This window comes from Euprymna scolopes, chromosome 7, assembly GCF_053919585.1.
Source record: "Euprymna scolopes isolate OS-2025 chromosome 7, ASM5391958v1, whole genome shotgun sequence".
NCBI lineage: Eukaryota > Metazoa > Mollusca > Cephalopoda > Sepiida > Sepiolidae > Euprymna > Euprymna scolopes.
In genome coordinates, this window is record NC_136488.1 from 42,826,075 (window position 1) to 42,852,855 (window position 26,781).

Consider the following 26,781-nt stretch of genomic DNA (forward strand, 5'->3'; position numbering starts at 1 on the left):
CCCTTATTATAAATATACATCTTTCTTTCGTTGGAATTTCTTAACCCATTTTATATATATATATATATATATATATATATATATATATATATATATATATATATATATATATATATATATATAAAGTATACATACTTATTTTAATACGTATAGACACTCGGGTTTCATGCTTACACAATCATCAGTGCAGGAGATGACGATCCACACTAATCGAAGGATTCGAATACGGCCAGAAACCACCTTCGACTTCATTAGCAAAGAACATATACAAGAGCCACCGTTCCCCGCCACGAAATAAAGGGAAATTGTATTAGGTCGGTGCCAAAATAATGCCGTTTTTTATGTATAGTTGGCCGCCAAAAACGACATTATTTTTGCACCAACCTAATAATATTAATGAATTTTACGTTTTAAGACAGATGATCTTAGAGTGATCAAAAGTCGCGATTTCGCAATATATATATATATATATATATATATATATATATATATATATATATATATATATATTTACGCGTACTTATAAATATACAGTATATATTCGTTTATTTATACAAATACTGGATGCATATGTGCATACATGTTTCAACAATGGTCTTCGTATCAGTTGTCTACTATAATATATAATATGTACCTGTTATTGAGCACTGTTTATTTTTTCATCTAGGAAACAACAATACACTCACTCTCTCTCTCTCTATATATATATATATACATATAAATACGTATATATATATACACATTATATATATGTGTGCATATTTTTTATTACAATAACTAGATATATGCATACATACATACGTATATATTTATATATATATATATATATATATATATATATATATATATATATATATATATATATATAACGGCTAAATACAGACCAAAAAGTATAATGAATTTAAAAAATAAAAAATGAAAATAAAAGCAGGTTTCGTTCCTCACTTATCAAAGCTAAATCGAGGAAAATACGATTTAAAACAAACAAAAAAAAGTCATGAATATGGCGGAGTAGGAAAACCCCCCAGAAATAAACGGGGGGAAAATTACATAGAGACTAAATTAAGTCCAAGAAAATTTTCTTTTTGTTTGCAAAGAGAAGGTGTGAATGACTTAATAAAAAGAGTCTCTAAAATTTTCAAATGATAGGGAGAGTGCGGCTTACTAAGGATCGTAAACATGTCAGCACCGAAATTCGTGGCACACGCATGGTTATTTATAACATAATCGCAAATCACAGAACCATAGTATTACTCAGAATATCCGAGGGTGAAAAATTTGCATAACGAATCTTTGAAGGCACATGCCGTTTCAAACGAAAATGTAATCTTTGCGATGTTCGTCCAACATAGTGCGCACTGCAACTACATTTAAATAAATAAATAAATAATAAAATTATTATGGTGGGGTGAGGAGAACATCTTTGCGAATAGTCGGCAACATAGGCCTAGTCGAAAAAACAAAAGGCGGATTCGATGCAAAATAACACCGTTGCACAGACAAAGAAATTTGCTTAGCAAATCGATCACTGATGTTACCTAGCCAAGGTAGACGTAGGTACACAGGACATCTATTAGCTATAATTTCTTTGGGTTTATGAAAATTGGAAACTTTCTTACTGATAGTAGTTTCAATAATATCCAAGGGGTAACCATTATTACAGAGGGTCTTAGTGATAAATTTGAGTTCGTTATCCAAATTAACTTCAGAAAAAATCATCAAGGCCCTATGTGCTAAAGTTTTGATTAAATTATATTTTTGGTTTATAGGGCAAAAAGAGTCCCAACGCGTATAGAGACCTGTAAAAGTTGGTTTACGATAAACAGAAGTAAGAAAATACAAGGATGTCTTGGACATAAAAATATCCAAAAACGAAAGAGTAGAATTCGTTTCCTTGTCAACCGTAAACTTAAGGGCTGGATGAACGTTATTAAGGAACACAAAAAAAGCATCCGCATTCGTCTCGTTGTCAAATAAGCAGAAAGTGTCGTCAACGTAACGAAAATAAATGTCTGGTTTATGCAAACCAGACAATAGACCCTGTTCATGAAAACCCACAAAGATATTAGCCAACGTTGGTCCCAATGGGGAACCCATGGCCACACCATCCGTCTGTCTGTACATAATATCGTTGAAACTGAATTCTACCGATATGGTGGCGAATTTCATCAATTCTAAAAAAATATTTTCTGGTATTGAGGGAGTTGGAAGTTTACTCCGATATAAAGCGTCAGCACAAATATTAATAGTCTCTAACAATGGGACACAAGTAAAAAGTTTGGAAATATCGAAGGAACACATAAATTTGTATGAATGAGTATACTTTTGTATAAAGTTAGCAAGGTTAAAAGAATATTTAATACAATATGAACTATAAAGTTCCAAAACAGGTTCTAAAATAATTGTCAACCATTTTGCAAGCTTATGTTGACAAGACCCTATCATAGATAATATGGGTCTCAACGGTAATCCGTCTTTATGGGTCTTAGGTAAACCATACAAACGAGGGCGAATAGAACAAGTAGGACAAATTAAATCAGAAATGACAGTGGGAAGAACACCACTTTTAACCCATTTGACAAGTTGTTTTTGGAACTTGGTCTCGATAGAAACAGTAGAATTATGAGTATCTACCGGACCCAATTTAACAAATTTAGAGGTGTCCCCCAAAATAGTCAACATTTTATTGACATAATCCTGGTGATCCATAATGACAACGCCAGAACCTTTATCGGGTTATATATATATATATATATATTAGTGTGTGAGAATTGGAACGATTAATCGGAATCTGAAAAATCGAAACTTTTTAGGGTATCAGAATCGGTATCGGAATTGAAAAAAATTGTACCTATTTTCTGATGCCAAAAATGGTTCTTTTAATTGTATTTTTTTTATTGCATATTCTAAAAATCAACATCTTCCACTGCTGGCATTTATTGATTTTTAAACTACTAGTAGAATAAAATATGTAGATCACCACCTTCACAGGTATACGTTTACGTTTTAGAGAATATTTGCACATCAAACAAATGTTTTCCTGGCAATGTGGAAAAATGAAAACTCTATAATTAAATATTTGGTGATTTTTAAAGAATCTTAATCGAAATTGGTGATTATATATATATATATATATATATATATATATATATATATACATATATATTATTTATGTAAACTATACATTACACATTTAAAAGGCATGTCATTTTTTCGTTAACACTGATATGCATTTAGTGTGTAGAAAAGTCACTTATACGCATCTCAAATCTCTGGCGACTTACAGAATGAAGACAGTTCGAACCCCCCCCCCCCCAAAAAAAAAAACTTATAGCTGATGTTTACCGCTTTCATAATCCATTGAATTCTTTGAAATGTTCCTTTATGGAAAGAATAACGAGTTTACGAGGGCTGTCTATATAGATGTATAGGTCTTAATTAAAAATTAGTATTATTTAAATGTGACTTGATTACTGGTTATGAAGGCTGTATCTTTCGATGGCGTATTCGTATTTAGAGTTAACAGTGTAATAATTTATCTGACAAGTGGGTTAAAATTAGGTGTGACAGACATTTATTAATTTACAGAGTGGGAATTCATTAATTTTTTAAAAACAATGAGAATGTTATATATATCTATATATCTATAAAAGTGAACGTGTCTGTGTTTACAGACTCGAAATTTGATATACAGGGTACTGAGATTTGGAAAAATCTTTGTGACCCGTTTTCGGCCAAAAAATTGGCTGTTAACGGGTCAAAGTTCAACGATTTAACATTTGAGAACTCTACCAAACTCCTCCAACAATTTTGCGTCTAAAAACTTGAAATTTTCGATATAGGTTCCTTGGACATGGATCTAACTTAATAACTTGATTTAAGCCAAAAACATTTAAATGTTAGGGGGTCATAATAGGGGTCAAATTAAAAAAGAAATTTGACGGTTTTCTTTTTTTTTTTTTGCTCAACATACACATCCAAACACCCGGGCAATGCCGGGCTGAAATGCTAGTCTATATATAAAAGTGAACGTATCTATCTGTGTGTTTGTGTGTCTGTGTACATTTCCGTACGCAATAACTCAGTCAATTTTCAGTCTACAGACTCGAAGTTTGATATACAGGGTACTAAGTAAATCTTTGTAATCCATTTTGGGAGAGAAATTTGGCTGTTAAGGGGTCAAAGTTATACGATTTGACCTTTGAGAACTCTACCAAACTCCTCCACTAATTTTGGGTATAAACACTTGAAATTTTCGATATAGGTTCCTTGGACATGGATCTAACTTACTAACTTGATTTGAACCTAAAACAATAAATGTTAAGGGGTCATAATAGGGGTAAAAGCCAACAAAAATTGACCTCTGCGGTCTCTACCAAATTACTCAGAAAATTTCTGGTCTAAACATTTGAAATTTTACATAAAGTGTATTCAGAGATAGGGCAAGCTTTTTAAGCGGTTGTGGTCGCAAATTTGAGCTACCAATATATAAATGTATGTATGTATGTTTGCATGGCTGCCTAAAACTTTCGACAGCGCGATGGATCTTACCAAGATCAGTATCGTTTTGAAGTTCGACCTTTCAGACGACAAATATCGAAAAATTACCGATAACATTAATATCTTCACCTTCAACTGGACACTTTTCTACAGGGGGGGGGGGGTCGCTTTTTTCGTCGATTTTTCTGAAAGTCATCCTCTCCTTTCAATTGTCTAGCCTTAATTTAAATCTACGTCACTTCCGGTTTGGCGGTGGTCGTAACAGCAAAGACGTTAGGTTTTTTCCCGTTCTCTTCCTCCTTCGCGATACGGGTTCGAGCCTGCCTTCCTACTACGACTTATTTTTTTTTGCTTAACACACACCTCCAAGCACTTTTAAATACACCAAAAGATGTTGAAATTTATAAAGTATTTAATAATTGATGCTAATACCTATTATTAAATTTCACAAAAATCGAAGGTATCTGGATTTAAACAACTGGAACTCCACACCCTTTTAATATTGTTTTTATAAAACTAAATAAAATTAAATATAGTGCACATTTAAACTTCTTTTGCCTAGCAGTTTTTAGAATTCGCAATAAGTTTAGGAATGAATCATATATATATATATATATATATATATATATATATATATATATATATATATATTCAATTTTCACCCCAAACAAGGCACAGTGCCACTTTGAAGCAGGGGGCTACTATCAGGGACTTAATTAGCGGGGTCATTATGAAGGGAGATGAGTAGAAAGATATTTGTTAACATACATGAAAATATAAAAAAAAACATAAACATTCATGAAAATATAAAAAAACATATAAACATTCATAAAATTATATATATAGAGTCTCCTTGCTAGAATATATTAGTGGCCTGGCAAGGCCACAGGGAAGACAACCAAACAAAAAAATCCTTAAGCAAAATTCATCCCAAACCAGTAAAATACCAGGACACTATATATACAAATCTAGGCAAATTTGGGCATGTTTTATAAGTTTGAAAATACAGGTTCCCTTTTATCAATTGTCATGAATTTTAACCATAGAATAGTATTATCTTCAAAAAGCCTGCAAATTTTCATGTAGTTTCATCATATAGAAACAAGATATGAGCATTTCAATATTCAATGTGGCTATCAGTATATATATATATATATATATATATATATATATATATATATATATATATATATATATATATATATATATATATATCTTATCTTTACACACCAATTCCATTATCTTTTTATATGCATTTACAAGTAAGTTTGTTTTCTGTTCTTTTTTCCCGTCTTGTTCCTGCAAATCTGACCTTTACGCATGTCTATAAAAAAGAGACCAATTCTGTATTTCTCCAGTGACATTTTAGGGGTCAGTTAAAGTCCACAGTTTAGAAGATAACATCATGGCAAAAGAAATTCTTCAATCTGCTTAATTTCTGGAGATTTTATTTTATTTTATTTTGTTTTTGACTTCTTATCCAGGATTCAAAGATAGGAGATATAAGTTGAGGCAAATCCCGGAAAGAATTCTTCCGTCAGTCCTTATAGAAACAATTTAATCTTATCGAAATCCTTTTTTATTTCTTTAAGTAAGAACGGAACACGGTTACGTTCATTATCTCAATGGGATTCGGGGGAAAAAAAAGAAAAAAAGAAAAGAACATCCTCGTCTCCCACTATAATAAAAATAATAAATCAATAAATTATAACCTAAAACACAGAAGTAATGAATAAATAAATGAAAATAAGCAATAAAAATCTTTCTGTCAAGAATGGGTTTTCTGATTTTGTATCGATTATGTAATGGCCAGAAAATTTATTCTATTCTCATTTTCTTTGTTATATTCAAGGCGTTTCGGCCGATGTTACCTCCAATCTATTTCATGTGTATTTCTCCCAACTTCTAAACCTTCTAGTTGATATGGGAAACGTGTAAAGATTTTCAAACTCGACCGTTTAATTGACTAACAGAGGTGGATTGTTCTTATTCAGTCATCCATGAACTGATGGAAGCGTTAATTTATATAGTTCTTAGTTAGTATCGCGCATGTAATAAGGATTGAACCTTTAACCTCCAGAAGCTAGAACTGATTGTTAACGAACGTTTTTAATCGTTATAATGGCTTGAATAAAAGTTTAAAATGCAAAAAGTGAAGTATCATACTCAAATTGTGCTCTAAACAGAAATATTTATTTCGAACACGCCCCCTCTAATATCAAGGAACGTACTGCTGACTTTATATGTCGAGCCTTTCGGCTTGTGTGGCAATAAAACTCTTCAAATGCACTTGTGATCGTAGGCTGTATAAGCTGTTAAATTCTGTCAAAAACGAGTGTTTCTTTTCTCATCAGATTATTTCGATTATCGATACTTATCGAAGACATTCCGATACAAAACTTATCTAAGAACAATACCAGACACATGCAGTGTCTTCATGTGATATTTCATAAAAATCGGTCTCGCCGTTTTCGAATCCATTGAAAACGAACTAATAGGCACCAGCCATGCAGACAAATTTCCTTATATATATATATATACACAGAGAGAGAGAGAGAGAGAGAGAGAGAGAGAGAGAGAAAGAGAGAGAGAGAAAGAGAGAGAGAGAGGGAAAGAGGGAGAGAGAAAGAGAGAGAGACGGATTTTTTTTTACACAGAGATCACCACTTATAAAGGCCCAGAAGCCACTCAGGGATAAGGGTTATTGCAAGTACATTACGTTAGTGTGGAGATTTGATGAAGTGTTTAATTAAGGGGGCGGTTCATTAGGAATTTGGTAACATTGGACTTGAAGACATCCAAGTTGTAGTCCGGAGGGGAGCAGGCAGACGGAACAGAGTTCCACAGGCGTGCAGTTCTAAGAAAGAAGCTTTGTTCATGGAATCCGCGTTTTGATTTAGGCACAGATATAGAGTGGGGGAAATTTTTCACAGTGGATTCAGCTAGACGGGTGTTTTTCGTGAAAGATTGGCGAGGGGGGACCAGAGATTGGAGTTCAGACGAGCACCTGCCATGGAAATAACGATAAAACAAGGATAGGCTCGCAACGTCTCTTCTGTGGGAGAGAGGTTGCAGGGTAGAGAAAAGGGCATCCCCCACTAAGCCACGAAGTCTATTTTGTACTCTGTCAAGGCAGGATAGGCTGCTTTTAGCAGCTCCTGCCCAGATATGGCAACAGTATTCCATCCTTGGACGTACTTGGCTTTTATATAGATAGAGAATTGCATCAGTAGTGAGATATCTTCTGGAGCGGTAGAAGGATCCCACCATCTTTCCAGCGACCTTGGCAACAGACTTGATGTACGTGTTTCATTTCAGATCAGGAGTAAAGGTCAAACCCAGAAGCTTGTCAAAACACGGGGCCTCACCCAGACGAGAGCCATCCATTTAAATTGATGCCAGATGGAGTTCAGAGCGTTGATGATGTAAGGATAGGAGTTTGGTTTTGGATGCATTAAAGGTAACCAGCCACATCTTCCCCCACTGAACCACGTGCTCGAGATCAGAGGAGAGAGAATCAGAGAGAACTTTGTCATTTACAGCCTTTGATGTGTTGCCGTAGATGGTCGTGTCATCAGCATAGATGTCAACGAATGATTTAAGTATGTGTTTAGGGAGGTCATTGATGTAGATCAGGAAGAGAGTTGGGCCCAGGATTGACCCCTGAGGGACTCCAGCATTTATATTGCAGGCCTCCGATTTTTGTCCATCTACCACTACTCTTATGAGCCTATCGGAGAGAAATGATTTAATGATTGAGAAAACATTTCCAGTTATACCGTAGCTGGAAATCTTGTGAAGTAGACCCTTATGCCATACCTTGTCGAAGGCCTTTGATATGTCAAGAGCAATTGCCCTAGAAAGGAAGCCTTTGTCAAGAGATTCACTAATCCTGTGGGATATAACCGTCAGCACATCTGCGGTAGATCTTGCAGAGCGGAAACCATATTGTATGTCACTAAGAAGGTTATTCTTGCTGAGGTGGTTGACTATTTCTCTATTTAATATGGATTCCAGCAACTTACTCATAACACACAGGAGACTTATTGGTCTGTACTGAGAGGGAGATTACTTATCACCTGAATTCTTAAATACTGGGCAAACTGATGAGGTCTTCCAGGGAGTCGGAAAGCACTTCTCCTTTAGGCAGCGCTTAAATAGTTTCGTATGGGAGCAAGTTCTGGTTGAAGCTTTTTTAACACTATAATTGGGATGCCATCAGGGCCAGTTGCTTTACTGGAATCTAGGTTCTTGATTAGCTTGGCGACCTCAGGCACAGATATTTGTATGTTACCTAGCTTGTTCTGTGTTATAGGAGGAAATATGGGGAGTTGATGGTCTTCGTCGCATAGGGTAGATAGATGATGAGTATTGGCTGAAGAGAGCTTGATATGGGTATCTAAAACGGTCCCTAATTATCGGATTTGAAACCGACAGTACAAATAACTTGTATCATGTAACGCTTTCTGTAAACAAATTATACGCTGTTATTTTCGGATTTTCCTTATAATTGAGCATTCTGTTAGATTTCTTCCCCCAATCTCTCTCTCTCTCTCTCTCTCTCTCTCTCTCTCTCTCTCTCTCTCTCTCTCTATATATATATATATATATATATATATATATATATATATATATAGAGAGAGAGAGAGAGAGAGAGAGAGAGAGAATAAGGTTATAAATCGTAAAAGTTTTAGGATATTTAATAATGAAATCGTAAAGGTTTTAGGATATTTAATAGGGAAGACCAATATTTAATCGATGTGATCGATTAAATAAGTTGCGTTAAATGACTCTTTCCATGTTATTTAATGTTAAGCAGAACCCACCTAAACCATGTATAGTATATAGTTAAATAAACCATGTATAGTATATAGTTAAATAAACCATATATAGTATATAGCTAAATAAACCATATATTGTATATAGTAAAATAAACCATATATAGTATATAGTTAAATAAACCATATATAGTATATAGTTAAATAAGCCATATATTGTATATAGTAAAATAAACCATATATAGTATATAGTTAAATAAACCATATATAGTATATAGTTAAATAAACCATATATAGTATATAGTTAAATAAACCATATATTGTATATAGTAAAATAAACCATATATAGTATATAGTTAAATAAACCATATATAGTATATAGTCAAATAAACCATATATAGTATATAGTTAAATAAGCCATACATTATATATAGTTAAATAAACCATATATAGTATATAGTTAAATAAACCATATATAGTATATAGTTAAATAAACCATACATAGTATATAGTTAAATAAGCCATATATTGTATATAGTAAAATAAACCATATATCGCATATAGTTAAATAAACCATATATAGCATATAGTTAAATAAACCATATATTGTATATAGTTAAATAAACCATATATAGTATATAATTAAATAAACCATATATTGTATATAGTTAAATAAGCCATATATTGTATATAGTTAAATAAACCATATATAGTATATAGTTAAATAAACCATATATAGTAGATAGTTAAATAAGCCATATATAGTATATAGTTAAATAAACCATATATAGTATATAGTTAAATAAGCTTCTTTCTTAGAACTGCACGCCTGTGGAATTTCCTGCTTTCCGGCTGACTACAATATGTTTGTGTTCAAGTCTAAAGTAAATAAGTTCTTGATGAGCCGTTCCATATAAGTTATCAAATTTACCAAATTTTCATTACTAATGATTACTATATTGTCCAATTTCTACTGTACACTCTGTAACCCTTATCCTTTAGTGGCCTCTGGGCCTTGATAATGTGGAGATGCCTATGCAAAAAAAAAAACTAATAAAAAATACTCAAGTTGCTGTTTTACTTACAGATGATAAAGAGATTAACTTTTATAGCTTTCTCAACAACATATCCTTTTTCTCAACGTTAAAAAACGACCCTGGTGTCTAACTCTGTCCCGTGGGGAGGCATTGTAAATAGGAACATTGGTATGCAAATAATCATGGTGTATGTGATCGGATTCGAACCCCGTATAACTAATTACATGGTTTGAAACTGTATAAAATGATAATTCACACGACTTGTCAAATTTTTCTGTTTTATGCTGATTTAAAAGTTCTTTTTTTCTTTAAGGCTTGAAATGACTGGAAAATACAATAGAAAATTGCAAGAACTGGAAAGAAAGAAAATGCAAATCAACCAATTGATGAACCGGTATGAACAAAATATGGCGAAAAATGAAGTAAGTCGTAGAGCTGTTATAGGTCGGCGTCCATCATACATCTCGGAAAGTGGGCTTAATGGGTAACTTTCATTTACAAATGAAGGACCTAAGGAAACGGAGCTATTAAACTTAACATAATGATATAAGACAAAAATGAGAGAAATGCAATATTAGTGGAAGTTAGTGTCCGAAATGATGCTGGGTTCAAATAAACTAAGAGGAAAAATATAATAAAATACTTAGGTGTAATGTACGACAGGAAAGAAAATGAGTTTGTAGAAAGGTCCCCACCATTCCAGTAATTATAGGAGCAATCAAAATCATGAAAAAGGTTCCAAATCAAACCAGGTGCAAAGGAGATACAACCAATAGATAATAAAGGACAGTTAGAATCTATAAAAGGTTGCAATTTATGAGATAACGTGTGAACGCTTGGCATCCGATAGGATGTCCTATCCTATTTAAATCAAAACGGTCATATAATATGAAAATAGTTAAACGTATAATTGCACAAATTTTGCTGGATTTTCGTTTAAGTTAAGCGTAATATTACTTAAAATCTTAAAACCAAGAAAAAGATAACTTAAAATTAAGGGTGCTAAATAAATAATAATGTTATAACTTGAAATGTTTATCCCATAGGTGTTTACTAATCAGAAGGAATAATATTTTTATGTCTTAGAGTTCATCGATTAATCGACAGGTAATTGATAATCAGCCTTATCGTCCATTTTATTGATTAGTCAGGGGTCGATAAATCGGTACTCCGCTGATTGATTACTCTTCTCCCTCCTATTAAATTTAAAGCAGTTCATCAATGCCAAAGGACTCATCAGATAGCTTTGACACATTAACACAGGAACTGCCAATTTAATTGACATTTGTTGTCTATCTCATATTATGGCTTTTTACCTTTTTTCCTTTATTAAATGAAAATGCAAAGAACTATTTCTAATTCTTAAATGAATACAATAAAACAACTGGACGAAAAAATAAATTAAAAATAAATTAAAAAGTACAACTCCAATTCTTAAGTGAATAACTATAAACAGAAGTTTTACTTCCGCTGATGCATGCTGCAGTGGTTACCTCTGCTCTGCACCTGCTGCTGCTCTACTTTCCTTTCTATTTTTGCTGCCTATCTCCTCTGAGCTCATAGTCTCATAAGTATTACTACTCTTAAGTTGTAATGTAGAAACATTAGAGTTTCTCCATTTTCAGAATACAGCCTGCTTCTCATAGGTTCATACACATTACCATCTGTACTAAAGAACCTCTGAATCTTTACAGATGAAGTTAATGTGCTTAAATATTTTGAAGTCAGTTTATTCAGCAGTGGTGAGTTCTCCCGTGTCTTTCTCCACCACTGAAATGGTTCATCATCTCTTGTGAGTTGTGGTAAAGCTACATAATGATCAAATTCTTTTGTGTACTTTTGAATAAAGGACTTTTGAGTTTAGATTGTGCTTCTTGTATTTCTGTTGTAGTTGAAGACTCCAGATTTATCTTAGCCTCTGCTGCGCTGTTTGTATTTGTTACTGTAGGCTTATTTAAAGTAAATTCATCAAACAAGCTGGGAAGACATATAGTTTTATTTCCGTTTTGATCTTCTTGATACACAGCAGATCGTGAAGAAGTATATCCGGATTCTGCTTTATTTTCATCAGTAGAAAATAAATGTAGAATCCAATTCTTAATGGCTTAATGGTGTTTTTTATGTCATTTTTTGGAAATGTAAATTTGAATCTTAGATCTAGGAAAGTTTTTTATCATTTAAATAGGATAAAAATCTTGTTTCCATTGATTCCTAGAATTGTCCAACAGTGGTAAGAACGATTCTACTAAAGTCAACTCTCGACAGAGGCTTCATCTCTAGGGCAATTGCTCTTGACATATCAAAGGTCTTCGATAAGATATGGCATAAAGGTCTACTTCGCAAGATCTCCAGCTATGGTCTAGCTGGAAACGTCTTCTAAATTATTAAATCATTTCTCTCTGATAAGTCCATAAGAGTAGTGGTTGATGGGCAAAAATCAAAAGCTCTTAGTATTAATGCTGGAGTCCCTCAGGGGTCCATCCTGGGCCCAACTCTCTTCCGGATCTACATTAATGATCTTCCAAATCACATCCTAAGATCATTCCTTGACATTTATGCTGATGACACAACAATCTATGGTAGCACATCAAAGACTATAAACGACCAAGTTATCTCCGATTATCTCTCTTCTGATCTTGAGCATGTGGTACAATGAGGAAAGAGGTGGCTGGTTATTTTTAATGCATCTAAAATCAAGCTTCTATCTCTACACCACCTACGTTGAAATAGATGGCTCTCGTCTTGTGGAGGCCTCATGTTTTGACAAGCTTCTGAAGCTACTGACCTGAAATGGAACACGTATATCAAATCCATTGCCAAGGTCGCTGGAAAAATGGTGGGATCTTTTTACCACTCCAGTAGATATCTTATTTCTGATGCAATTCTCTATCTATATAAAAGCCAGATACGGCCAAGAATTGAGTACTGTTGCCACATCTGGACAGAAGCTGCTAGAAGCAGTTTATCCTGCCTTGGCAGAGTTGAAAATAGACTTTGTAGTTTAGTGGGGGGTGTCCTTTTCTCTTCCCTGCAACCTTTTTCCCACAGAAGAGATGTTGTGAGTCTGTCTGCTTTATCGTTATTTTCATGGCAAGTACTCATCTGAGCTGCAATCTATGATCCTCCCTCGCCAGACTTTCACGAAAAACACTCGTCTTTCTAGAACCACTATCAACAATTTCCCCCACTCTTTATCTGTGCCTAAACCTAAATGTAGATTCGATGAACAAAACTTCTTTCTTAGAACTGCATGCCTGTAGATCTCTTTTCCAATTGCCTGCTTTGCAGCTGACTAAAATCTGATTGTCTTTAAGTCCAACGTAAACAAGTTCTTGAACAACCATTCCCTTAACTAATCCAATTTACATATAATTGATAAACCGAAGAAAATAAGAGAAGTAGAAAGCTGTTGTATTTGCCTGGGTTGACATCCACTCCCATTTCTCGCAAAGGATTCAACCCCAAAAGTTGAGAGCTGTAACTGATAAAATATATCAGAAATGAGCATAACGGATATAACTAGAGAGTTCATTGTTTGATTGCGCTTTCCATTCATTTCACTACAGAATACAAGAAAACATTCAAGAGAACATGCGATAAAACACACGAAAGGCATTCAATAAGTAATTCCCCATGAACCAATATTCATATCCGTAGAACATTGAAACTTGGCGCAGTTATTATTCTTTCTTCTACATAGGAACCACCCAGGGTCACGTACTTTTTCCGTTAAATTTTTTTTGATTACTTATGAGGGTATGACTCCAATGATTTCGACGATCGTTTTTATAACCACAACTTATGATAATCAACTAATCAGAAGCTTCAAAAGTTTTTATAAAAGATATCGAATTTTGGATTCAATTCAGTTCGTTGCCAACCTCTGTCTCGAAACGACTGAATCGTGACTACATTGATTCTTCGTCGCCATCTTTGTTACTAAGAACACTCAAAATCGTAACTGCATTGATTTTTCGCCGATTTAATTTATTGCCGCCATCTTTGTTCAACATAATGTCTCAACACATAACATCTTCCGTCGTTTAATGCAGCTTTGGATACTGATTTTATAGAACGCCACAAAGTGGTCTTCCAACTATAGCCTGACTCTGGAATTTAAAGCTGCAAAATCTGGAAAACAATTTCATATCAAAAACTTCATGACTGGGAAGAGGTGGCAGTCAGAAACGGTAAGATAAGAAATAGATAGGGGGGATTTCATAGACACAAGTTCGTGCTTCTGATCTGGCAGCATGTACGTTGTGGACAGGAGTGTTGTCTTGCGGAGACACTTTTTCACAAAACTAATGCATATTAAGTGTAACACACACCATGAAGTTTTCACATGCAATAATTTAAATAAAATATGGAAAAGAAAATGATTGAATGTTTACTTAATTCCAAAAACATGATTTTTTCATATATAATATTGTTTTTTGAATATATATATATATATATATATATATATATATATATATATATATATATATATATATATATATACATATATATATATATATATATATGCAAATAAACATATATATAATGTTTAATTATAGACACGTTTTCTACAGACAAAAATAATGAATATTATTAAACAAATCAGTTTACGAATATTCTTTTTATTACATTTAAAAACAATATTTTTATCAAAAAATGTGCGAAAATAAAATGAAACAAACAAGGTGTGGAACATAATTGGGCGGTGTTACCAAATTAACTAATACCGTCAACTTCTCATGGCGCCTAATGACGTTCCAAACAGGAAATGGCTCGGATAAGTTAATATGCACGTTCGTCTAAACAATGGATAAAGCAAAGATAAATCAATAAAATAGACAAGTTCGTGTCTCTCGTTTGGTTTATTCGTTTTATTATTGGACACTTTAGTCATTCATATTACTGGAATAATTTGAACTTTTTTTTTTCATTTTTAGAGTGAAAAGCAGAATATTGAGAAAGAATTACATGATTTAAGGACATCAATTGGCAATGGAAAGACAAAGGCCGAAAAGTTTACAGATCAAACGAAAAGGTCGGAACCTTTTGCTTTTTATTAATTAGACATCAAAAACAAAATCCAATCAAGAAAAATAGTTAACGAGATAGATTGTTAGTTGAATGATGTAGAATATTTTGAGAGGATTGAAAACTATGAATCGAATGAACAAAGTTCGATTACGTATCGGAAGTGTTTATGGCAAATATTTGTTCACATCGAATTTCATGATGAGTATGTTGTAATCTGCAGAGAATCAATCTCATGATAATGTGTTTCTCAGACGGGATGTTCTTAGAAATCAACCCTGTTCATGGAAATTCCGTATTGCGCTATATACACAGAGAAAGGATATACCGTTCTTTTTAGTTCTGGTGTTCGGATTATGTGAATTATTCGAACTATTGTCCTTATATTTCGTAATCTCCAACCTCCTTCAGATGTACCTTGTTGCCGTATCGTAACGTATAACCTCCCAAGTTCTAAGTCACATGCTTCTGGAGGTTGAAGGTTTGATCATCAGTGCGGGCGATACTAAGAATACAATTGCGCATTACTTAAAACTTCTACACGGTCATGGCTGACGGAACGAAAGCATACTACTTACATGGATTAAATAAAGGGTTCCGTTCGTCCGTTCGAAATTCTGTGTAGATTCTAGAGTTTTAAAGAAAGATTCCAGAGTTCGACAAGAGACACATGAAAAAGGTCGGAGGTTACATATGACGAAAAGCTGTGAGAATAACACTCAATATAAAACCAGTAATCCGAACAATCCAAATAATACAAACTATCAACCCTTAATCTAATACATAATATCAAATCGAAAGCAGGTCCGTTGTGAATGGTTTATACGAAGAAAACATAGATGGGAGTTCGGCCAAGCACCTTCTATCAAAATAACGACAGAATATAAAGAGACTAGCAAAGGGACCGTAGAGAAGAGAAGAAATCTTCACCCACTTGATTGCGAAGTCGATTTTTTACTTTGTCTAGCCAAGAAAGAATAATCTGGGTGGCACCTGATTTGAATGTATCTCGTTTCAGACGAACAAACATTACCGGATATACTTGTACAAAATACTATCTTTCTATTATTTCTCCATACCATAAGAAATATAAATCATGAATTGTTTATATATTAGATAGTTTTAAAAGTAATAGTACTAGAGTGGCAAACAATGTACTTTAATTCTAGTTAATAAACCACATGGTTTACTATTTCAAAATAGTCTACATAGAAACTAATTCCCTAAACCATTGTTCTCTATTACGTTTCTATTCACGACTAGAAAGAGTCTCATTGGATGCCACGTCATTACACTATTTAAAACTGAACCCATTGAGCTTTAGCGTACGAAAATCACACGGTGCATAATCAGGTGAATATGGAGGTTTTTTCAATACAGAAATGTTTTTTAATTAATATCTTAGTACTCATTTTCCTTTTCCGAATGCTAGCAGCTTAACGACTTTACAAAGAGGAAAGCATCAAGTGTAACGGTTCTTAAAGATTCCCACTGTTTAATGTTAGATGATAATGCAATCCGTTTATCCACCTTCAACCCATAGCTCACCACCTAGTCCCGTTACTTATCAAACCAACTTCGTACTGCGTGTATATGCCAAACTACGTTTTAAAGGACACACAACACGTATGTTGCATTATGCATTTTTGGAGAGCAGAAGTGGACCCTAAGTTTATTTTTGGTAACTTCGTAACTCCCGCTTCCTTAGTTTGTTCTTTAACCCTCATATTCCATGAGCGATGTTTATGTCAAAGGGGGAAGTATTGCTGTTTTCTGGATCGGAATCTATCCATCTTAAACTTGTCCGTGAGTAGATTTTTTTTTACATGTCACCACTTATCAAGGCCCGGAAGCCACTCGGGGATAAGGGTTATTGCGTGTACAGTAATCAATGGGATAGTATCGTTTATAATCTTTAGTATTGGAGATTTGATAAAGTGTCTTTCTTAAGAGGGCGGTTCATCAGGAATTTGTTTATTTTGGACTTGAAGACATTAGATTTTGATTTTGGACTAGCATTTGGATTTTTTTTTACCTCTTTACATCAAGTAGCCCCATGCCTGGTCTGGAGCGATTTCCATAAAAAAGACAACACCCGTGTCTGTATTTGAACGCAAGTTATCCTCCATATTGTCTACGTCAGCAACACTTATATCTTAACTTATTCTAGAGCAACTATCTTAAGATTGATAATGGCAACATTCCAGTCGTCATCTTCTTCGGTATTCTTCGCACTATTTTGATTACTTATCTCTGTTTCAGTTATTGTTCTGATTTTATTTTTCGGCTATCCGGATTCATCACACATTTGAAGAAGGACGAACATGTAGCGCCATCGAAACGCTATGTCACTAACAGCCAAGATGAGTCATCAGTCAGATTGTAAATGATGTCTTAGTTGGTTATTTACGAATATAAACTTTGACAAAAGGTTGAGTTTTTATGTATGGATATCTAGTTCTGAAAAATATGTACTACCCCAGTCAAGAAATATTTCTCCTTCTATGATTTAGAGCAGAATAGATACTACACTTTGATTCAAGGCTGAAATCAGGAATGATGATTTCGTCAACGGCTGATGATATGTAGAAAGTTCCTATTTATTTGCCTCTCCGTAAAAAATAAGAAATAAGGTCGTTTTATCATATAAAATTAATCCAGCTCTTCATAAAAGGTACATTTCTTTTTTTTTTTTTTACTCAGGTGTCACTATTTATGAAAAAAGATAAAGGTTAAATGCGTGTCAGGTGGACAGTGAAAGAGCGCCGTGATTATTGGTAAAGATGGTGGTGATTGGGTAGAATTTGATTATTTAAGAAAACGACTCAACAAGAATTTGTTTACATTGGACTTGAAAAAGATAATGTTGTAGTCAGGCAGAAAGCAGTCCGGCAGTATTGTGTTCCACAGACGGGTATTTCTAGAAAAAAAACTTTGCATATGAAAGTTTCGTTTTTGGTAGAGAGAGAGAGAGAGAGAGAGAGAGAGAGAGAGAGAGAGAGAGAGAGAGAGAGAGAGAGAGAGAGAGAAATATTAACAGGATGCGATTGAGTTTTATTATGAATGTGTTACAGGGGAAAGGACAATAGATTGAAGCTCAGTCGAGTACCTGACCTGAAAATTACTATGAAGCAAAGAAAGACAAGCAGCGTCTCTTTTGTGAGAAAAAGCTATTAGGAAAGAGAAAAAGATTTCGAAATCGGTTTTATAAGGGAAAGTAATTGATCTGTCAAGATGGATATCTTTTCCTTTAAGTTAGGATAAAACCGATATTACACTTTTATCTTAGCCCTAAGGCAAGGAATGATGCTTTAGTCACGGACTGATTATTTGTATAAAGTCTAGATAAGAAAGCTATTCGATCGGCTCATTTTGTAGATTGGAATAGCGTGAACAACGAGGGCGGAGCATACAATTAAAATTAGAATACATAAAAAGTCTGATATTCTTTTATGCATCCACTCAATCTGCACATTTAGTGATGAAAATGCTAATTGAAACTGAAACGCCCGACGGACAGAACCTTTCATACTGATGTGAGGTCGCATTCCAAGCTACAGACAAACAAAACAACACAAAAACGCATGCTTTATCTTTATTTAACATGTTTTTCTTTTCCCCTTTGACATTGCAATGTTCTCTGGTTTAGATAAGAGTAGGCCATTCTGTTTTTGATCGCACCCCCTCCTCCCGTCACACGCCCTTTACTGTATTTTTCTTTCCAGATTGAAGACATGAAAAGTTCCCGTCTTTTTTTAATGGGAAATCTTACTTCGCTTTAATCTTGCTCTTGTAAAAGGGCATTTAATACCAGTTAGAACTGGTTAATGCAGTTTGGTCTTCTTCTTCTTCTTCTTCTTCTTCTTCTTCTTCTTCTTCTCTGTCCTTATCCTCGAAAATATTTCTTCTTTTATACGTCTACAATTCCTTCTTTTCTTCTAATATTTAATTTCTTATTCTTTTACAACTTTTTCTGTATCTTTACCTAAGAGTTTTCGAAATTTAGTAGGCGAGGACCTCCTCCCACTGCTTCTTTCTTACAGCCAGTCTCTGCTCTATCGTTACTTTCATGACAGGTGCTCGACTGAGCTCCAATCCATGGTCCCCCATGTGAAAAGTTTGTTACAAATACTTGTTTAGATTCAACAATCGTCAATAATTTCCCTTACTCTCTATCTGTTCCTAAAACCAAACGTAAATTCCACAAGTAGTGTTTCTCTTCTAGAAATGTTCGTCCATGGAACAAAATATCGTGGGGGTGCTTTCCTGTTGTCTATAACTTGGTCAAGTCAAATGTAAATAAATTGTTATTGAGCAGATATCTCAAATAACTAAGTCCTACTCAAGTTTTATCATCACTGATCATCAATTCAGTTGTCTTATCAACTACTTAACACTTATTGACCATTATCCTTGAGTGGCCTCTTGGCCTTGATATTTTGTGATTTTGAAGTAAAAACAAAAAAAAGCCTTCGTCTTCATCTTCTAAAACTTTTCTTCATTCACATCAACAATTTCTATCGCTTCTAAAATCTATTTCCTTATTCTTTTACATATTCTACGATTCCTTATCTCTTTGTTCTTCTTCGTCATCTTTGTCGTATTCATCTTCTAAAACCTTTCTTCTTGTATATCAACAATTTCTCCTTTTTTCTTTTGTTCCTCTTCTTTTTCTTCTTCTACTTCTTCATTTCGGAAACAGACCAAACAGATCTAACCCGTAAAAAATCACGTTTCAACTCTTGGAGCTCCAGTTCCTCGGATTGCAATCACAATAAGCAGTGGGTGTGACTCGCCGCTTAAAAGGAAATCGACGCCGCCGAAAGTGGATTCGTCGTCTGCAAATGAAACCAACACTGTTTACACTGGAAAAGACTAAATCAAAGAAAGAGAGAAGAAAAAAAGAAGAATAGGAAGAGTGAGAGAGAGAGAGAGAGAGAGAGAGAGAGAGAGAGAGAGAGAGAGAGAGAGAGAGAGAGAGCGGGATGAGAGTGAGAGATTGGAGGGGTGTATCGCACTCTATTTTATTTATTCTTTGCTTGAACACAAAGGCCGTGACACGCACTTACGTAGAAGAACCTATATTCTTAAAATAATTCCATTCAATTTAGTGATAAAAATGCTATTTCGGAATAAAAAGTTACAGATGATAGACAGACAGACAGCGCTTTGCATTGAACTCTATAGCCGTATCTTAAATTCTATTTCAATCTCAAGTACAACAGACTGATGAAAATATCTCTATAGTCTGAAGCATATGCGTGGACTCATCCAATATAATATGTGTTCATTCAATTTTCGTGCTAAACAATATAAAAGCTATTTCGAATTAAGGCGTGACAGACCACCGGTCGACGGACAAAGCCTAAGATAAGTAGTTCGAGAACGCTTCTAACCCCCCTCCCCCCAAAAAACAACAACAAAAAAAAAACATGTAATCGCAACAGTAAACCAGACGGGGTTTCTTCTTAGCCTTAATTCTTACCTACTTTTCACACAACAACATTAATGTATACCTTTGTATCAGCAGGGGTTGGACAAAGTTGACACCACCGAATAACACAGTCCACATTCGTCAGTGATAGGCATGTTTCCACTTATGATGTTGCTTTTTAGCTTTTATTTGGTCTACACTTTCCAGAAGGCACATTCGATTTCCAAATTATATATACAGTGCTGCCAAAAAGAAAGTTCGCACTTATCATCTTTTCAAAGTAGTCAACTTACATATAAGCTATATATATATATATATATATATATATATATATATATATATATATATATATATATATATATATATATACGTTTTATTTTTTATTACCGTTTTATCTGTTCAGTTACATATGTTTCGGTTGCCGGACCATATTTACGATCCAGCAGCCTCGTCAGACGTTACTGTTTCTGTAAGGTCTGACGAGATTGCTGGATCGCAAATATGGTCCAGCAACTGAACAGATAAAACGGTAATAAAAAATAAAACGCATATTTGCTCTGCAATAGTATTAAGCACTCTCTTCAGGTTTTACTAATTACCATTTTTACCATATATATATATATATATATATATATATATATATATATATATATATATATAAGCATGAGTATCCAGCGTTGCCCGGGTCGACATGAAATTCCATTTGGAACACACCTGGTATACTAAGGATATTAATCATTTTCATCGTGGGCAACGTCGACACCCCTACGACAGTTTCAAAAATAAAAGAACGGATAAAAACATGTAAATGTAATCGCTCCAAAAAAAAAAAAAAAAAGTACGTGATACTCTCTCCACCAGATATTTCGGCTACAAAGAGGAAAAGCTATTTTCCAGATATTGAGCACTTTTTTGTGCCCATGTGTTGGATCACCCCCATAATAAAAATAAATGAATCAAAACAACTTTTGTTTCAATAAAAATAGCAGCGAGTATCCGAAAGACCTAAAAAAAAAAATAGCTGCGTAGGTAGGATCGAAACTGAAATGCAAAAGAAAGGAAAAGGTAATTTGCAAAAAGTTTTATCCGCTGTACCACGACGACTGATCACCGCACAGGCGGAAAAAATATATTTATAAGCAATAACGCCTACGCGACATTTAAGTGAAGTTTAAGAGAGAAAAAAAAAGGGAATTCCTTTCACTGGCTAAAAACACACAAATTAAATCCTTTCATGTTTATTTGTAAGTGTTTTTTTTTCTTTTATATTTTTTTGAGTAATTAAAAAAAAATAGGAAAACATTTTTCTATCTACACGGAATTGATTTTTCACGTTAGAAACTTAGTAAATTATTTGGTGAAAAGTTATTGTTTTTATGTTTAGAAGCTTACAGGGGAAATAACTCTGTTTCTAAAAAAACGATATCAGAAATTATAATTCCGAGTAAATTAAATAAATTAAATATATTATAAATATAATTGTTATTTAAAGTTGATTGCATAACAATCTTTAATAAAACACTTAAAAGAATCCTCTCGCTAGAAATATTAACTAACATACAGCTATTTAGTAAAAAGCGATTTTCCGTACTGTTATATGCAAATGAGGTTACCTTTTATCGTATATTTTGCAAGAATCATACTATATATAAAAATAAATGAAATAATAAATAATGGATCTTTTGCATATATAAATCAAATTGTGAACAAACAAACAGGGATACGAATATATAAATATATATATATATATATATATATATATATAAATAACTCCATACATATATGTGTGCGTATATATGTATGTACACAGACATATATATATATATATATATATATATATATATATGTACACAGTGGCGTCAAAAATAAAGTCCGCACTTTTCATTTTTTCAAAACCGCAAATTTAAGCTAAATTTAATACAACCGTTTAAACAATCTATACCTCATTTCATTCGCCTTTTATTCATCGATAATTTTATTTGTTCATATTCGTCTTTAAATTGAAGTATCTTAGTGTTCATGTCAGTTTAAAAAAATCAATTCCGCACAATGGAAAATTATTATTTAAATATATTTTTAGAACATTAATGCAAAACAAATACAACAGGAACACAATGAACTAGTTAATATTTAGTAGCATAGCCCTTCTGCAATTTGACAGCTTGCAATCCTTTTTGCATTCCTTGCATTAAACTGCGGCAATACTCCGGTGAAAGGGCATCTCACTTCTCTATAAATTTTGTCCAAAGTTCTTCCAGATTTGAAATATTATTATTGCGTAACTGTTACTTGATGTAATGTCATACGTTTATCGATAGGATTGAGGTTTGGAGATTGTGCAGGCCAATCCAAATACGGAATATCATACTCGTCAAGAAACCTCTTGACGTAGCCAGCTGTGTTAATTAGGAACATTATCCTGTATGAAGATGAGATTATCATCCAAATTCCGGCCAACGTATGGTACAAAATGCTCAGTCAACATATTAATGTACTTGATCAATTTAATCCGACCTTGCAAGCGAACTATAGGCTCTAGACCATTGGCACTAATAAAGCCCTACACCAAAACTAAACATCCACCTCCTTGCAGTTGAAACTGTGCACCTAGGATTAGATTCTTCGTTCTTCCTTCGACGGACCTACTGCCTACTATTACTGCATAGCCTATTGAACTTGCTTTCGTCGCTAAAAATCACTTTCGACGAGTATGAAAGTGATATGATCCTCATTGCATCTGACGAAATTTAGACGGCGCTTTCTGTTACAGAAATCATTGGCTAACACAGCCTCACACATTAAATTCCTTTAATCCGTTCTTAACTGTAGAAAGAGAACACTTTTTAACGAGATTAAAATGTTGCTAGATTTGGAGGAGCCGTTTCAAATCTGCGGATTTCGATAGCTTTGTCTTCCTTGTAAGAAATAACTCTAGGACGACCAGATTGTTATTCTAAGGTAAATATCATGTAGTGTATGCATATGTTTTCGCTTTCAATTCTGCAGTTAAATATATTAGTTTTTAAAAAAATATTTATAAATAAATAGTATAAACAAAAATATACGCGAATATCTCTAGACACATTCAGATTAAAGTTAAGTCACCTTCTAACACAAAGCTGTCGTTATTCTTTTTATAAACGAAAACGAAAGAGGTAAATTACAAGTCAGATGAACCTCTTCCCGAAAAACGCTCAACCATTGGCTTATATAAAGGGGAGTGTGAATAACAAAGAATCTTATTGACAAACTAGCAAACTCAGAACTACATAAGTAAATAAAAATATGTAGCGACATCAATTCCTTCTAATAACCCGACGAATCCTCATGTGGATAAAATGCGGAAAATCTGGCGTTACTTACTTGCCATATATATCTCCAAAATGCACACGCACGCCCCCCCCCCCCACACACATACATATATATGCATGTATATATATATATATATATATATATGCATGTATATATATATAGAACAGAAAAATATATATGTTTCTGTTGTCTTTCTGTTATAAACTTTCTAGTTTTCTTTTCACGATTTCCTTTGTTCTTTTACCAATTTCACTTCGCATCCTCCTACTTCCCTACTTCGAACAAAAACAAATAAACATACAAACAAAATAATAGAGCCTACCACGAATATTGTCCCATATCGCTAACATCGGCCAGGATCGTTACTAACGTAATTTTTTATTCGGTTTGTTGCTTTCTTCGTGTTTCATTTCCCGAACGGTGAACTCGTGTCGTCCTTGTCGTCATCCTCATGAGCAAACATTACGAAATAGAAACCATATTGGCAAGAATCAATTTTCTCTAAAACAAACAAAAAACAAATGCATTACCTGTCCCATTACATATTCTGGTGGGGAAGGCGTACAGGTCGAGTCGGGGATGACATTTTGAAGGGCTCGATTGTATAAAAGGCAAAATGGACGTCATCGCTTAACGATTCCCCTTTATTTTCTTGACTCACCAACGTTAGACACAAGGACGTTTCTTTTGTGGTGCACATTCAACAAATTACCCCAGCCGAATATTGTTTCTTATCCTCATATTGAGAAAAGAACAGATACTGAACTTTGATAACAGCTCCAAAACTGACCCCCCCCCAAAAAAAAACGATGGATCACATTGAAAAACCGTGAAAATCCCAAGTTCTGATGCTTCTATGATAGGTCTTTTCTGTCGACATGTAGATGAATTGGCATGTTGTTTACGCTCCATTATTAAATAGCATTTTTATTTGTGAAGCATAATCATCAAGTTTGAAATGGCATATTCGTTAGTCTGTTACGCTTAAGTTTCAAATATTTTAATTTTTCTGTTTAACCCAAGTTTAAAATAACCTATTCATTAGTGTATCATACTAAATTTGAAATAACATATTCATTGAATCATTTGAAATAGCATTTTTCGTAAGTCTGTCATGCTCAAGTTTGAAATATAATTTTCGTTATGCCTGTCAGACATAAGTTTCAAATAGCTTCTTTCTTGATGTTTCATGCTCAATTTTGAGGCAGCATTGGTCTTCAACGTTTAATTTTAAAATATCATTTTGTTGGTCTGTCATACATGTTTAAAATAACCCGTTTCTTTAGTGTACCGCGTTCAAGTATGAAATAGCATATTTGTTGATCTGCCAGGCTTGAGTTTGCAACAGCATTTTCGTTGGTCTGTCATACGTATGCTTAAAATAGATAATCGTAGGATGTACCATGTTTAATGCTTAAATAGCATATGCATTGGTCTGTCACGTTGAAGTTTGAAATAGAATTAGCGTTGGTCTGTCATAGTTAAATTTTAAACAGCTCATTTGTAAGTGTACCATGCTCAAAAATTGATAGATCATCGTTGATTTATTCATGCTTAAGTTTGAAATATTATTTTCGTTAGTGTATCATGCTAAAGTTTAAAATAGCATTTTCATTGACCTTTCAATGAGGTGAAGCTGGTCAAATTGTTAATGATATGACCTGACGATCTGCGTGTTCGAAGTTCGAATTTAATTTCTTCCACAATACCACTTAGGATGCTGGCAACCTTCACGTAGTCCTTCCCGTAAGTAAACAACATATTTTTCGAACTGAGGAAAGTTTGTTCCATATACTGAAACTGTATCCATTAGGCAAATCACAACCCTACGCACAGTGTACAATATGTATATGTATATATATGTATATATATATATGTATATATATATATATATGTATATATATGTATATATATATATGTACATATATATACATATATGCATATATAGAGTGTAAATTTTGAAAATTCAAAGACTCACGTCTTCTTTTTTATAACCTTCGTTTATTTCCTGGATTTTTTTTCCATTACAGCTGTTTCTTTAATGGGTAGGCAATTTTACGATTTATGTGTGCATAAAAATATCCTGTCCCCACCAACTTCTTTCAGATGTTTATCCATTAGATTTTTACAACAAAGGTATATTTTTAACATGCTGGACATCGTATTCGGGTAAAAAGATTTCCAAAGCCATGCCTCCTCACTTCCTCCATCCTTTGATGTTATATGAAGATAGTTTTCCGTTTTAACCCGTAGTTTCGTATTTTTATTTTTTTTATTTAGTAATTATCATTTTTTTTAAATTTCCCCCTTTTCCCCATTTGTTTTTTCCAATTATCATATAATTTTATATAATTTTATTTCTACATTTATGCGTGTTTATTTTAATATTCCTGTTTTGCTTGGTGTTTGAATTCGTATTATTTCTCGATCCTTCTGTGTAAAGGGGGGTTCATTCTCTTGGAATCATTTTATATATCTAGGATTACCTCCCTTGCATATTTTATTTTTCCTTATATTATACGTTTCGTTTATTTTTTTCCTAATCTGCTCTAGTGCGTGAAATAAAATATCTGTTTCTGTGCAAACAAATAATTTTTCTTTTGCTATTAATATATGGTAAAATTCTAATATACATAGGTTGCATCTTTTCGATTTGCTAGGTTTATATTTTTCCCCTTATCAATTATTGACC

The 26,781-nt window shown here is 33.6% G+C and overlaps 1 protein-coding gene across 4 annotated transcripts in view; it reads left to right on the forward strand.

The window, feature by feature from the left end:
• LOC145279696 (uncharacterized) overlaps positions 1 to 26,781 on the forward strand; it is a 615,039-nt gene that overhangs the window by 179,562 nt on the left and 408,696 nt on the right. For 3 of the 4 annotated variants that reach the window (XM_080130975.1, XM_080130976.1, XM_080130974.1), the window contains 2 exons: positions 10,629 to 10,737; positions 15,253 to 15,350. The exons of the other annotated variant lie outside the window; for it this stretch is intronic. In XM_080130975.1, coding sequence (XP_079987101.1) covers positions 10,629 to 10,737; positions 15,253 to 15,350 — 207 coding nt within the window. The remainder of the gene's footprint in view (positions 1 to 10,628; positions 10,738 to 15,252; positions 15,351 to 26,781) is intronic. 4 annotated transcript variants of the gene reach the window in all.